This window comes from Gorilla gorilla, chromosome 2 (assembly GCF_029281585.2).
Source record: "Gorilla gorilla gorilla isolate KB3781 chromosome 2, NHGRI_mGorGor1-v2.1_pri, whole genome shotgun sequence".
Classification (NCBI taxonomy): domain Eukaryota; kingdom Metazoa; phylum Chordata; class Mammalia; order Primates; family Hominidae; genus Gorilla; species Gorilla gorilla.
Window position 1 is genome coordinate 46,764,406 of NC_086017.1, and position 16,225 is coordinate 46,780,630.

Consider the following 16,225-nt stretch of genomic DNA (forward strand, 5'->3'; position numbering starts at 1 on the left):
TCTCCACTTACTGTAACTTCTGTCGCCAAGGTTCAAGCAATTCTCCTGCCTCTGCCTCCCGAGTAGCTGGGATTACAGGCACCTGCCACCGCGCCCGGCTAATTTTTGTAATTTTAGTAGAGACGGGGTTTCACTATATTGGCCAGGCTGGTCTTGAACTCCTGACCTCATAATCCACTCGCCTCGGCCTCCCAAAGTGCTGGGATTACAGGCGTGAGCCATCACACCCAGCATGCTTGTTGTTTTAAGCCACGAAAATTGGAGTATTTTGTTATGCAGTAATAAATAACTGATATAACAATTCAGGGAGTGACAGCAGAAAGATGGCTTAGCACGATGGCAACATCCAACTACATGTCAGCCACCCAAACTTTTATGTCTTATTTGCAAGTGGAAAAGGCCAAGTAAGGAGCCATCTCTCTGGCCAAGGAAGGGAAGGCAATATCTTTTTCATTCAACTTATTTGATAAAGTAGTCATGATGAGAAAACACCCACTGGCTGGGTGCGGTGGCTCACTCCTGTAATCCCAGCAGTTTGGGAGGCTGAAACGGGTGGATTGCTTGAGCTCAGGGGTTCAAGACCAGCCTGAGCAACATGGCAAAACTCAGTCTCTACAAAACATACATATGTACACACACACATACATATATATAGACATATTCATATATATAAATAAAATACAAAAATTAGCCAGGTGTAATGGCACATGCCTGTGGTCCCAGCTACTCAGGAGGCTGAGGCAGGAGGATTGCTTGAGCCCAGGAGGTTGAGGCAGCAATGAGTAATGATTACACCACTGCACTCCAGCCTGGGCAACAGAGCAAGACCCTGTCTCAAAAGAAAAAAGAGAGAGAGAGAGACAGAGAAAGAAAGAAAGAAAGAAAGAAAGAGAGACAGAAAGAAAGAAAGAAAGAAAGAGACAGAGACAGAAAGAAAAGAAAGAAAAAGAAAGAAAGAAAGAAAGAAAGAAAGAAAGAAAGAAAGAAAAAGAGTCACTGATGAAGTGTTGGAAAAAATGACAAATTTTTTTTATTAGGAATCAAAAAGTATTGTTAATTAAAATGGAATCTTACTGAACAGATAAGAGAGCAGAACTGGACATTTATTTTCACACCAAGTGAAAAGAGCCTGGTCCAGAGTAGCACTATCATGGTTGTGAAGAGATGAATGAATGTTCAACGTTATGTTCTACCAGAGTGGGAATACTTTAAAAGAGACAGCCTATTTGAAAACAGGAAAAAAATTAAAAGCATGCTTCAGTCAGGTTCCCTGGCAGCAGACACCAGATTTGTGCACAAGTAGTTTATTAAGGAGGAAGACCAGTAGGGGAGTGGGGGAAGCAGAGTAAGGGTGAGAGGGGAAGCCAAACCCAGGTATGCAGTCAGGCAAAGTCCCACAGAGGGTGGTCTCAGCCTGATCCCACAGGAAGGCTCTGGAGTGTGAGTCACACTTCCGAGTGGTCCCTGTGCAAGGCAAAGGAAATGGGCTTTCATATTCTCGCACCTATCAGTCACTAGCTGCAAGCTGCCTTTGGACAATATAAATTCCCAGACATTTCTGGTTTAAAAAGAAGCACGAGCAAAACAGCCACTATAAGTCCAAAGACACTCCCTTGAAAACAAGCCTTGGGTGCTGACTTTTCAAACTGCACACACACCAATGTCAGGGGGTACTCAAAAATGGTGAAAGGGATCCAGGGGAATCCAGACAGAGCTCTCCAACATCTGCCACACCTTCTGACACACATCTAAATCACATTTCAATAAATCAAGCCAGAACACCAGAAACATACACACATCCACTTCCGGCGCAAACATTGCCCACTCTAATCAAGAGATGTTCAGGTGCCAGGCAGAAGGAAGATCCACTATAGCATCATCCTCCAGAGAACAGAAAATAATCATTTGGCAAAGAAAGACCCACATCACCCTGGCTGGAAGCTCACTGAGACTGAAATTGTGTGTAGTAAAGCAATATCTGGCTAGCATCCCTGGACTTTCCCCTCCCATCTTCATCCTAAAATACCTATGAAGACACACAAAAAAGGATGAAAACTCACAGTACAAAAAAAAAAAAAAAATAGGACCTTTGGTAAAAGAGAAACTTCCTTCACTATCAAGCTGATGGAAACTTGCTGCTTGTCTGCCTGATAGAATCTTTGCAAAAACATCATTCTTCCCCCAGGAAAGTAAGTTTAGTAAAAAACTCACATGAAAATGAACAGAAACATACTAAGCTCAACAAAAGACACAATTAGATGCAGCTGCATAATAAATACATGATTACATGGTTCAGACTTGTTAAGAAGGCAGTTATAGATGAGCGAAAGATTCAAACATCAGGAAAGAAATCAGAGAATGATACAGATGGAAAGTTGCTAAATACTGACAAATGGTATCCCTTGGTAGGAGGGCTGTGGGTGACTTGTTTACTTCACTGATCTTTTCTGATTTTGTTTCTAAATTTCCTATAAGCTTAAAGAGTCAAAAGAAACATCAGGAAACAAAGTTGCTTATGCATTATAATCAAGAGTTTTTTAAAAGATGACTACATAAGTACTGAACAACAAAAGACTGAATAAAAATGTGCTAACATGCAATTACAATAAATTTGCTTTTATATAAAACTATACTTTTACAAATTTTCAACAATGATCACATTTAGCAAATACAGCAGGTCCTCAAATAACATTCCTTTCAACAGAGTTTCATTATAACATCGATGAGAAAACAAATTTGGTCCCCACCGGGGACACTGTGTGGAGTTTGCACGTTCTTCCCATCTTTGCATGGATTTTCTCTAAGTACTCAGGTTTCCTCCCACACCCCAAAGATGTGTACAATAGGTGAACTGACATGTCTCAGTTGTCCCAGTCTGAGTGAGTGTGGATGTGTGTGAGTGAGCCCTGCAATTGAATGGAATCCTGTGGAGGGCTGGCTCCCACTTGGCTCCCTAAGCTGCCAGAATAAAGTGGCCACCTTCAACACTGAACTGGAATAACTCGGTAAATAATTATCTTACTTGCTTTTATTAACCTTTCTTAAATGTATATATAGCTCACATTTATTTCCATGTTTAATATTAGATCTTTATTTAGAAGTCTGGTGATGTTTTTGTGACCAAAACTATGCCTTAGGAACTTAACTCTTGTTACCAATTAACCTATGGTAAAACTGGTTTTGTTATACATCATTTTGCTTAAAGTCAGTTTCCAAGAACCTGTTAATAATGTTAAGTGATGACTTACTGTGTATACACACAGATTTGAAATTAAAAATTAAAAAGCTCTTCTGAAGTTGCAACCATAGTCAGAAGTAATAGAAAATAGAAATAAATTATTTCAAAAGGAGATTTCATTTTTCTCCAAAATCTTTTTATCAGGTTTAAAAAGCAAAAGTGTTAGGTTTTATTACATACATTTTTATCAATTTAAATTTACATTCTCATCGCATTTTATAAAAGAAAATATAAATATATAACTAAAAATGCATGGAATAAGACTAAATGACCAAATCACAAACACATTAATTTTTTTCTGGCAGGTACGATTACAGATAATTAATAGTTTCTTTTCTACATTTCATAAATTTTCTAAGTATATAAAAAGATTGGTTTTATAAAAAGGAAGAAGTATGACAGACATCCTTTAAGTCAATACCCTATGCCTGCATTTACTGAAAACAGGCACTGTCCTGGTGCTGAGCACAGCAGAAAGCAGCTGGCTCCCCACTGGAGGACCAGAAAGATAAGGATTCAGAGGCCTGATGTAAGCTGACTTGAAAAGCTCAAGAACTAGTAAATCAGAGAGAAGATCACAAAAACTGTGAGAAAAACAAAGGCTCCAATCTTGCGCTTCTTGGTCCCAAGGAAAGAGCTGAGCAGCAACAGCAGGTAGAGAAAGTGGACATGCTGCCATCTGGTGGTGGCTATGAAAACTGGATAAAGACCACTCTGTAATCTTGACTGTTTAGGACTAAAGCCTTGCTCCTCAAAGTGGTCCCTGGCTTGCCCTGGCAGCTAGTGAGAAATACAGAATCTCAGGTCCTGCCCTGAACCTGCTGAATCAAAACGTGCATTTTAGCAGGCTCCCAAATGATTCATGTACATGTTAAGATGGAGAAACACTGGTTTAGAGAACAGCAGAAATCTTTAGCAAGACCCTTTATTTCTCACCTAGATGCCAAAAGCAGCCCCATCCTAAGAGATAAGGACCACTGTTATCAGCAAAATGGGGTACAGCAAACTTGAGGAAGAGTCAAGGGAGAAAGTATCTTTCATCGTGGTCTGTAAATTGGAATGTTCATTCATCTGGATGTAAAACAACTCATATCCTAATGTTATTGTGCTCAGGACCATAGCTGCAAAAAACAAATGTTAGGCACAGATACAGCTCCCTAGCAGCAGCTCTTCCTAAAGACAATGCTTCCATCTGTCCCTTTAATGGATTAGGATGGGGAAGGATTAAGGTCCATAAAAACAAAGTAGATCCTCCTTCATTCCCATGGCCCTGGGCCTCCTCCTTTGATTCTCCCAGTCTCTTCAACTACTTTCTGGATAGAAACACCTTCTGGGAGCTAAAGTCTAAAGCTACATTATCCCATACATGGCCACTAACTTACATAAAATTACAGTTAATTAAATAAAATGAAATTTCTGGTTCTTCAGATGCATAAGCCACACACATTTCAACTGCTCAACAGTCACATGTGATGAGTGGCTATCATATCAGACAGAATAGGTGTAGGACATTTCCACCATCTAGGAAAATTATGCTTCATGGACCTAGTCTAGAAAGATCCCCCAGCCCCACCTTAGGTTTTAAACTTTGTGCCATCAGTAAAATCTTAGAAACAAAATGTGTGCATGTACCTCTACACAACTCTCTGGATGTATAAAGGAACAGTGATATTCAATATATAATTTCATTCAAAGATCATCACCTATAGAGTTCACATAGGCTTTATTTAGGCTTCTCCACAAGTTCTACTGCTGCGCCAGGAGTGGTGGCTCACGCCTATAATCACAGCACTTTAGGAGGCTGAAGGGAGTGGATCACCTGAGGTCAGGAGTTGGAGACCAGTCTGACCAACACAGCGAAACCCCATCTCTACAAAAAATACAAAATTAGCCGGGCATGGTGATGCATGCCTGTAATCCCACCTACGTGGGAGGCTGAGGCAGGAGAATCGCTTGGACCCGGGAGACGGAGGTTGCAGTGGGCAGAGATTCTGCCATTGCACTCCAGCCTGGGCAACAAGGGCAAAACTCTGTTTCAAAAAAAAAAAAAAAGAGAGAGAGAGAGAGTTCCACTGCCTAGAATATTTTGGGAAATATACAACTCCACCTTGCCAGCCCTTCCTGATTAACTTCTCCTCTTTAGAGATTTTTTTTTACTAGTTCCTTTCACTCATGTTTCTCTATAGTCTTTCAATATTCCTCTAGCATGGCAAGAAAATCTTTGTGACTAATGGTCTGGAAAACTTTACAGAAATCAAACATCCAACAAGTTTACCATTGAGTATGGAAGGCTTTAGGCTTGACTGCACCCACTACCATCACAGGCTACCTGGTAAGCCAAATGGCAAGCTTGGAACGATGCACAGTCCTCTCATGCATGCTTTTCTGCCAAGCAAGTACAGGTGAATTCTAATGAGTGAAAAGGGGACACACTGAGATTCTACTGAGTCTCTTCTCTTGGTTCCAAACCCAGGTCACATTTAACTGATGAAGGAAAGAGAAGAGAAGCGAGAGCAAGAACCTTGCCTCAGAAGACAAGGCATTTTGAGGATTAACAGATATTCAAGGATTGTATTATACAAGGAAACTAAAAAAAAAAAAAAAAAACTAAAACCTTAAAAACTAAACCAACATGAATGACTTAGGCCAAAGACTTTAACACTAAATAGAACATACACAGTATTCTAAGAACTGAGATTAAAATTAATAAAATATAAAATTTGCAGGCTGAGTGCAGTGGCTCACATCTGTAATCCCAGCACTTTGGGAGGCGAAGGCAAGCGATCACCTGAGGTCAGCAGATCAAGACCAGCCTGGCCAACACGCTGAAACCCCGTCCCTACTAATAATACAAAAATTAGCTGGGTGTGGTGGTGCACACCTGTAATCCCAGCTACTCAGGAGGCGGAGGCAGGAGAAACGCTTGAACCCGGGAGGTGGAGGTTGCAGTGAGCCGAGATCGTGCCACTGCACTACAGCCTGGGTGACAAGTGAAACCCCGTCTCTTAAAAAAATAATAATAATTATATATATATATATATTGCAAACAAGTCAGCCATTTTCTACCACTAACCAGTGGTTCTTCTTTTGCCATTATTTTAAAGCCTGAAAATTCACTGACCTGTTTGGCTACTTGGAGTTTCTCAAATCATGGAAACCATTCTGAAACTGAGATGATATGCACAAGCTCTCAAAAAGCATTCCACAATGACCTACACATTATACTACCTCACAGAAGAAATTAGTATTCCTAAAAACATGAGGTCATTTAAAAACTAAACATGATATGTCAAAGCTTTAAAAGAACACCCATGAAAAGGAAAAAAATAAAAAGAGGGCTCTACCCCTCTCTCCTTGTTCTCACAATCTCATAGAAATGACATCTTTAAAATAAATAAATAAAAATTAAAACATAAATGGGGAAATGGAGTCAAGGGAGAAGTGTTTAAAAAGCAGCTTCAATCTCCCTCACATAAAACTTTTCTCACTCTGGCAATTGCAATAATCTGCAGCCTGACAGACTATCTCCCACCCCAACACATGCCCTCTACAGGTTGCCTGCAATTTGCTGCCCACTTGCACATTCAAGAGAGGGAGTGTTTCTAGGGGAGCACATTTAAATAACTGCAGGAAATAAATGCTTACAAACTATTAAGTATTAATCAATCTAGTCCTTCAGTCATACATACAAACCATCCAAAGATCAGAAGATAATTAGGGAAAATGAACAGCACAAAAGAGAAGCAAGAAATGAGTCAGGCTGGGCATGGTGGCTCATGCCTATAATCCCAGCACTTTGGGAGGCCAAGGCAGGTAGATCACTTGAAGTCAGGAGTTCGAGATCAGCCTGGCCAACATGATGAAATCCAGTCTCTACTAAAAATACAAAAAGTAGCCGGGTGTGGTGGTACATGCCTGTAATCCCAATGACTTGGGAGGCTGAGGCAGGAGAATCACTTGAACCTGGGAGATGGGAGGTTGCAACGAGCTGAGATTGCATCACTGCACCCCAGCCTGGGCAACAGAGCGAGACTTCATCTCAAAAAAAAAGAAAATGAGTCAACTAACCCCGAAAGTAACATTAATAATTCAGAGAAGGAGAAAGTTTTTTTAAAAAAAAATTATTTGCTTTTTTAAATGCAATTCAAGAAGATGTGGCAAATATAAAACATGAATAAGCTGCTATAGATAAGAAACAATCAAAAGAGTTCTAGAAATTAAAACTATAATTTTCCAAATTAAAAAATGCAGCAATGGACAAGATAAATTATAAAAGGAGAAGCTTTAGATGAATTTAAAGATCTGGGAAGAGAAAAGGAGATAGAGACTAGTAGGGAAAGGTACAGAGACATATATTATAAATTCAAGAAGCTCATCCATTTAATAGCAGTGGCAAAGAGAAAAGAGACTTGGATGGGAACAAAATAATAGAAGATAATTCCCCTGAGCTAAGAAAACAGAATGCAAGGGGCCAACAGGTGCCAAGCCAGAAGAATGAGGAAGGACCCATATCTAGATACATACTAGGGAAATTTCAGGACTCCGAGGACAGAGAAAATTCTAGAGGGGGAAAAAATGAGACTGACATCAGACTTCTGTCAGTAGCAATGGGAGCTAGAAGATAATGAAATAATTTATACATTGTGAGGAACAAGGTTTTACAGTATATTTCATAAAACTAAAATACCATAGATATCGATGAACATACCAGAAAAGACTGCCATTAAACTATGACATGTCACTGATTATAAAACACATTCCCATTTCAAAGATGTTAAAATTGCTGGGAGGCAGGGGGGAGTGTAACTTACGATTGATGAAATACAATGCCTATATTCAGACAAATTATCCATCAATATCAGGGTAAAAGAAAGACATTTTCAAAAATTCTGTAAGTCTACTATCTATGCCTCCTCCATGAAAAACTTACTTGACCAAGTACTCCAACATATCAAGGAGGAAATCTGTGTGGATAACAGTAGCCATAGGAGTCATGTATGAGTGCAAGAACTACAAGAAGTATAAAAATATATACATGTTTCATTAAACTGAGATGCTTAAAGAGTATCACATTTAAAGAGCAAAGTTTTCAGGACATTTGGCGATTCCTTTCTATAGGTCTGCCCATGTTACTAGTTGTAGAAAGAGTAACATTTACATAATTGTACTACCATGCAAATGTCATTCACTAATTTGCAATTTTTAGAATCAATCTGTAGATGCAGCATGAAAAACTTAGAGTTAAGAAATAGAATATAAATGATACACACAGCATTACTAAACAACCCAACAAATAGGACTGACACAGCCAAGCACTTCATCTTTTACACGGTCTTGTCAGCAGATGCTGTCCAAAATTGATAAACCAAGAAATAGAGATGTATGTGTATTTTAAATTGTTGGCCATAATTGTTTCTAAGGAATAGACTTGATTTTGTTATCTCATATTCTGTCTAATTTTTTTCCTTTTTTTGCTGTGTGCATGCATGGGAAAAAAAAATCACCCACACTGTCCAAAGGTGGACTTGAAAAAGTTCCCAGAATGTCATAGCATCTCTCTAAATAAGAGCTATCTCATTCTACCTTTAAAAAAAAAAAAAAAAAAGCAAACAAGTTTTCCAAAGATTGGTAGGTCTCACTTCCATATATATATGTGTGTGTGTATATATATATATATACCAAAAAGAGATAAACTGATTTGTATCTAATGTCACAGAACCAGTTTTATCCCCCACAAAAGTTAATACACTGGAAGCTGTACCTGATAGGTCCTTAGAACACGTAGCTAGCTTTTCCAAGTGACTGTTGATTTTCTCGATGGCTTTGAAGTTCTTATTCCTCTTCAGGACATCCACAACAGACCGAGACTGTCGATCCAGCAAAGTGGGATCTGCCCCAAAGCGCAGGAGCATCTGCACATCCTCTGTTTGTCCTAGGGCAGGCCAAAATGAGAAGGGGGGTTTGTCATGGTTCCTTCCATAAGATGTCCCCATGAGTGCTCTTCTTCTCAGTCTCCTCCCAAGCAGCCCAGGGCAAGAGGACTAGGGTCTTCTGTTTGTGGAGCCTGCACTGCTAGCCTCAGGTAGTCCACCCAACTCCCTGAAGCAAGGAGTTCTTTGTAGAGTGGGAAGGACAATAGCTTTCAAGAGGTTCAGAAGTGCGCTCCTCTCTACCTTTCTCCCCTCTCCTTGGTAACAAGCAAGGAAAGGGGGAATCTGGTTACTAAGCAACAGTTACAGCTGTAAGGATAACATCAAGCTGTGACTTCAGATTTCTTTATTCCCTAGGGAGGAAACAAAATATTCTTCCAGGAGAAAAGTCTGCCTGGAGACAGGACATGAAAGCGGTGATTGCTTTGGCATCAGGGGCTGTTTTGTTGTCACTGTTACCACCCTCCTAGCCCCAGCTCCCTGGATGCCAACTCCATTTGCTGCTCTGATGTATCCATTTGCCAAGCATCAACGTATGTCTGTGGTCACAGATGCAACTGTTTGCGGAATGAAACAGGTATATCCCTGGGGGTACACAAAGACTTAAATGGGCACAGAGAGTTAAATGACTCAATGCCTAATCTCCAACTTCCATATGTAAGCTTTCCTAAAATTCACCTCCTGAGAAGGCAACTGCACTTCTCCCACTTTACCAAAAAAAAAAAAAAGAATTAAGTCATATTTCCCACCCATCGAGAATCTCACTGTGGTAGGCAGAATTCTAAGCCCCCAAGATTTCTGACCTGCTGTGCATCCACACTTTTTCCCAGTTATTCAATCAAATACTAGCCTAGGTGCTGCTGTGATGAAACTTTGCAAATGAAACAAAGGTCCCAAATCAGTTTATCTTAATATAGGGAGATTATCCAGAGAGGCCTGACCTAATCACATGAGTCCTAACAGTCAAAGTTCTAGAGGTCAGAGATTCAGAGTATGACAGGGATTTGATACACAAGAAATACTCCTCTGCTGGTTTTGAAGATACAAGAGGCAGGACAAGGAATGTGTGTGGCCTGCAGAAGTCAAGAGCAGCCTCTGGCTAATAACCAGAGCAGCCTCTAGCTAATAACCGGCAGAGAAACTGGGATCTCAATCCAATGATGGCAAAGAACTGGATTCTTCCACAACCATGTGAGCTTAAAAGCAGGCCCAGAACTCCAGATGAGAACATAGTCAAAGCCAACACCTTCAGCCTTGCAAGACACTGAGCAGAAAACTCAGTCACATCATGTCACTCTACTGACGTATAATAAATGGGTGTTGTTTCAAGCCACTAAGTGTATGGTGACATGGCATAACTATAGTATACTGCCCCAAAGGGGGTAAAAACTCCTAACCTCCAGGGTATCAACCCAAAGGACAATTAAAACTAACTGATACCTGCAAAACGTCTTTTAAAAGGCACTACATAATCCATCCCCTACCTACTTCCCCCCAGAATTTTATTTTTATGTTTAACAATTATAGAAATTTCACTATATTTATGTTGTTTTGATAAGCTCCATATTGATAATTAGGAATAATTCAATCCAGAAAAAAAGTAACGCTTAGAGCCTTACAATCACAGAAATGTTGGGAGGACATCATTTCCATTCTATTAAATACAAGTAAAGAAGTGAAATAACAGTTTTATTTTAAAATATCCATGTGTACAAAATTATACAAAATTCCAGATGTCAACTTAAATACATGCAGAGAGGTACACAGGTTTTCAAAATTCTTTAAGGGGGGATAAGGAAGCAAAATTCGAAAACCACCAACAAATAAGACTTATTTTTTTGTCTGGTCAGTATCCATTCTCCCTTTTTCTGAGAACCACCCAGTTTTCCTTTGAGACAGCACCTCCTCTCTCTCAGCCTTACCAGATTTGATGGTGTGAACACCAGACGGACTGACACACACTCCTGTGACAACCACATTCTCTACCATTTCACCAACGCCCAGGTCCAGGGGCTAACACTTAACCAGGATCTGGCCATTCAGATCATTCTGTTCTTCTAGCTCTGTCCCATACCCTCTTCCAGAGGCTAAATGCTGGCCAGGGCCTTGCCAATCAGATCATTCCATTCTTCTGGCTCTAGTGACTGATTGGTTCATAGGGAGGACATGTGACCAAAGTCAGGTCACTAAGACACACTAGGAGGACTTGTACTGAACTGTTGGGAGGAGGTATCCTCTTTGACTGAGATTGACAACTTGGCAGAAAGTAAGCCTGAAGGTTCTGGTGGCCTTAACTGAAAGACAGCCTGTCTAAAAACGAAACTAACAGAAAGAAGAAATAACCACAAACTGCTACTGATGAAAACAAACCCAACAACTCTCCCAACACCACTTTCAGAATGAACATATCAAACTTGATTTTCATTAGAACATAGTTATTTCTTCACACAACGGAGTAAAAGGCAAGACAGACTCATGAAGACAGCTTTGAAGCAAGCACCTGAACCAAACTCTGGAGTCTTCAGTCACATGAGACAATAAATTCTCTTTCCTGCCTAAACCAGTTTGAGTGTAGCTTCTAACCAAGACAGATGCAATGATCCAACCTCACTCCTTCAATTTCAGGAGCTAACCATATCTAGACTTGGGTTCTGCTGCTGCCCAGCTCTGGTGAGTTCCTGAGCCTCTGAAATCTCTATGCACCAGAGCCAATGAGACCATTGTAACAACAAGCACCCACCAAATTACAAACAAAGCTGAAGATTTCTAAGGCCCAACTGACACTGCAATTTTTTTCAAATGGGTTTAAAATTTAGGCCAACTTAAATAATCTGGAAAGTTCTTGATTCTCTATGTACCAAAAAATACTTAAGAAGGAGATAATAAACCCAGTGTTCAGGCAACATTTCTGGGGTTTAAGTTAGCAATAGCTTTCAAAATCCAAATGCATACCAATAAGCTAGCACATCTTAAACATATATGCTTTTACTTGTACATCATAAAATATTTGCAGAAAAAAATGTAAGATGTTAGTAACATTCATTCCTTGGTGCCTAATGGACAGAGTAGAATAGACTCTTGATGTATACATTTTGTACCTTTTGATTTTTTAATATATTTAAAATTTAAATAAAATTAAAATATATCCAAATAAATAACATGTACAGTTCCTTCAAACAAGAAATTTCTTAACAAGGAAATCATCCTATAGATACAACCCCACTGATTCACAAACATGTATGTAAAAGAATGGTCTCCAAGCCTTGTTTTCAATTGCAAAATGAACTAAAATACATTTAACCATCTATTAGTATGAGTTGTTAAAAAAATGAAACTGCTATGCAGATACTATTAGGGAAAGATGACTAAGATACATTGTTCAGTGAAGAAAGCAAGTTGCTGAACAGAATGTACAGTGTACCTACATTTATATTTAAAAGGGAAAAAACTGGCATTATACATATATATTACTAGCAAGACTCACAAAAAAAGTGTTTTAGTAGTTGATTTTGTAGAAAGAGATTTACTTTTTATCACATTCTTTGAAAGTGTCTGAATTTTTTAAAGGAATATAAAACTATTTATTGACCATCGTTCACCAGTATTTTAAATAATAAACAATATACAGTTGGATAACATTCTGATTAATACAAAGTTGTTTTTCCTGGCTTCTGCTGAACCAGTAAAACAAATACTGAAAAGACTGAGCCTACATGTAAGGAATAAGTTGAGGTAAAGAAAAAACATGCGAGTCAATAGTTTAGATCAGGGGTTCCCAACCCCCCCAGCTGTGGACAGGTGCTGGTCTGTGGCCTGTTAGGAAGCAGGCCTCACAGTAGGAGGTGTGCAGAGGACAGCGAGCATCACTGCCTGAGCTCCGCCTCCTGTCAGATAAGCAGCAGCATTAGATTCTTATAGGAGTGCAACCCTGTTGTGAACTACGCATGTGAGGGATCTAGGACATATGTTGCCACTCTTGAGAATCTAACTAATGCCTGGCAATCTCAGGTGGAACAGTTTCAGCCCAAAACCATCCTCTTCTCCCACCCCCAACTATACCCCACCATCTGTGGAAAAATCGTCTTGCACAAAACCAGTCCCTGGTGCCAAAAAGGTTGGGGACCGCTGCTTTAGATTACAAGACTTTGTTCACTCATTTACAGCTGCAGGTCCTAAACTACCAACATCTCTAACCATCTGATTAGTTTCCGTGAGCAACGTCTTAGATAGTCCATGAATCATGACCTTTTAGTCAATGTAGCAACAGGGATTTCAACTTACATGTTCTTACCTGTAAGTGAGGGCTACACAACTAGAATACTTGGATACCAGGAGGGAAACAACAGACACTAGGGCCTACTTGAGGGTGGAGGGTGTAAGGAGGGAGAGGATCAGAAAAAACACTTATCAGGTACTATACGTATTACCCAGGTGATGAAATGATCTTCACACAAAACCCCTATGACATGCAGTTTACCTATATAATAAACCTGCAAAAGTACCCCCCCAAACCTAAAATGAAAGTTCAAAAAAAAAAAAGAAAGAAAAGAAATGGCTCACTAAAAGAATCTTTTTAAATGCCCATTTAACTGTCTTGTTTAATTAAAACGTACTAGGATTTTCCTAGTTTCCTCATCTGGATAGGGAGGCTGCTGGGTTGTTGGCAACAATAAAATTTTTCTTTAAGGAATTTTGCTAACAAACCATTGCATTTTTAGATATAAATGCTTTTAAATTATCAATTTAAATTGTCTGATTAATTAGAATCATTTATTTCACTTAATACACATGGCTTCAGGAAAATTTTCAGTTTACCTGGAAGTGATTTATCTCTTACATTGCTCAGAATGATGGCATATTAGAAACATGGGCTTACTTGTGACTTTTGTTTTGGCAATTGTTTAAAAAAAAAAAGAAAGAAAACTATTTACATATGCATTTTATATATACGTACACAAAAACAAAACAACCAGAATGATCCTTAGGCTTACGAGAAGTCAATTTACGATTAATGACTATGAGAATTTTCCCCAACATTTAGAAAATCTGTTCCTTACTGCAGAGGAAATAATATACCATGGTATTGAATGTTCTTTACTGATAAAGGAAGCAACTACAGAGAGCTTTTGTTTCTTTGTTCAAAGTAACCAGTACTATTGATGAAAAAAAACAACAACAAACGCAACAACTCTCCCAATACCACTTCAAAATGAACATATCAAACTTGATTTTCATTAGAATGTAGTTATTTCTTCACACTAGTAAATAAAAAACCAAGATCCAGATTTTGTATAAATATATCTATATAAATATATATAAATATATACAAATATGTATAAATGTATAAATATATACACATATATAAATGTATAAATATATACACATATATAAATGTATAAATATATACACATATATAAATGTATAAATATACAAATACATATAAATGTATAAATATATACAAATACATATAAATGTATAAATATATATAAATATATAAATGTATAAATATATATCTATATATCAATCTATATGAATATGTATCTATATATCAATCTATATCAATATGTATCAATATATATCAATCTATATCAATATGTATCAATATATATCAATCTATATCAATATGTATCTATATATCAATATATATCAATATGTATCAATATATATCAATATATATCAATATGTATCAATATATATCAATATATATCAATATGTATCAATATATATCTATATATAAATATATAAATATATAAATATATAAATACACATAAATATATATAAATATATAAATATACAAAAATATAAATAAATATATAAATATACATAAATACATATAAATATATAAATATATAAATATACATAAATATATATAAATATATAAATATACATAAATATATATAAATATATAAATATATAAATATACATAAATATATATAAATATATATACATAAATATATATAAATATATATATACATAAATATATATAAATATATAATATACATAAATATATAAATATATAAATATATATAAATATATAAAAATATATAAATATATAAATATATAAATATATAAATATATATAAATACATATATAAATATATAAATATATATAAATATATAAATATATATAAATATATAAATATATATAAATATATAAATATACAAATACATATATAAATACATATAAATATATACAAATAAATAAATATATAAATAAATAAATATATATAAATATATAAATACATATAAATATATAAATTTATATACAAATATATATAAATATATAAATATATATACAAATATATATAAATATATAAATATATATAAATATATAAATATAAATATATATAAATATATAAATATAAATATATATAAATATATAAACATATACAAATATATAAATATATATAAACATAATATATATATAAAACAATGTGAACAGTTACTAACATCATCTTCTGGACGAGAATGCCAAGTTAGTCTTTCTTCATAAAAAGCAATTACAATTTAAGGACACTTCACACTTGTCTCTTTTGCCAGCATCAAGTTGGCCTCATTTGAGTCTTTCCATCTCATGAGAAACATCGATTCTCCACTGCTGTCTGTGGCACCAATTATTCTTTCAGGATTAAGACCTCTAGCAAGCCCTCTTGGTTTCTCAGCAGCATCTCTTTCCTTCTTTGATTTGCTCTCATCAGATTTACTGTGAGATAAAGTATTTTGTAATTCCTTTTCTTTACTTAATTTGGGAATTAATAAATGCTTCAATTAACTCTGGAGAATCTAAATTTTCTTCAGCTAACCAAGCATTGTATCATGACGTTCTTCCATCTGTAGGTCTGTAGCATCTGTAAATCCCTTCCACTTGAGGAAATAGTCCACTTTCCCTTTCACTACACATCAATCTACTACTTTTTCCACCACAAATTCTCCAACTTTTTTACTCTTTCCATTCTGTTTCTTTCCCCTTGTTTGCAATATAGTTTAATTGGAGGCCATTTTCTTTTTTTATTATTATTATTATACTTTAAGTTTTAGGGCACATGTGCACAACGTGC

At 36.8% G+C, this 16,225-nt stretch overlaps 1 protein-coding gene and 1 pseudogene across 3 annotated transcripts in view; both read right to left on the reverse strand.

The window, feature by feature from the left end:
* TRANK1 (tetratricopeptide repeat and ankyrin repeat containing 1) overlaps positions 1-16,225 on the reverse strand; it is a 119,257-nt gene that overhangs the window by 37,956 nt on the left and 65,076 nt on the right. For all 3 annotated transcript variants that reach the window (XM_055381224.2, XM_019024287.4, XM_063703690.1), the window contains exon 9: positions 9,000-9,170. In XM_055381224.2, coding sequence (XP_055237199.2) covers positions 9,000-9,170 — 171 coding nt within the window. The remainder of the gene's footprint in view (positions 1-8,999; positions 9,171-16,225) is intronic.
* On the reverse strand, positions 9,697-16,166 carry LOC109026060 (chromobox protein homolog 3-like; annotated as a pseudogene).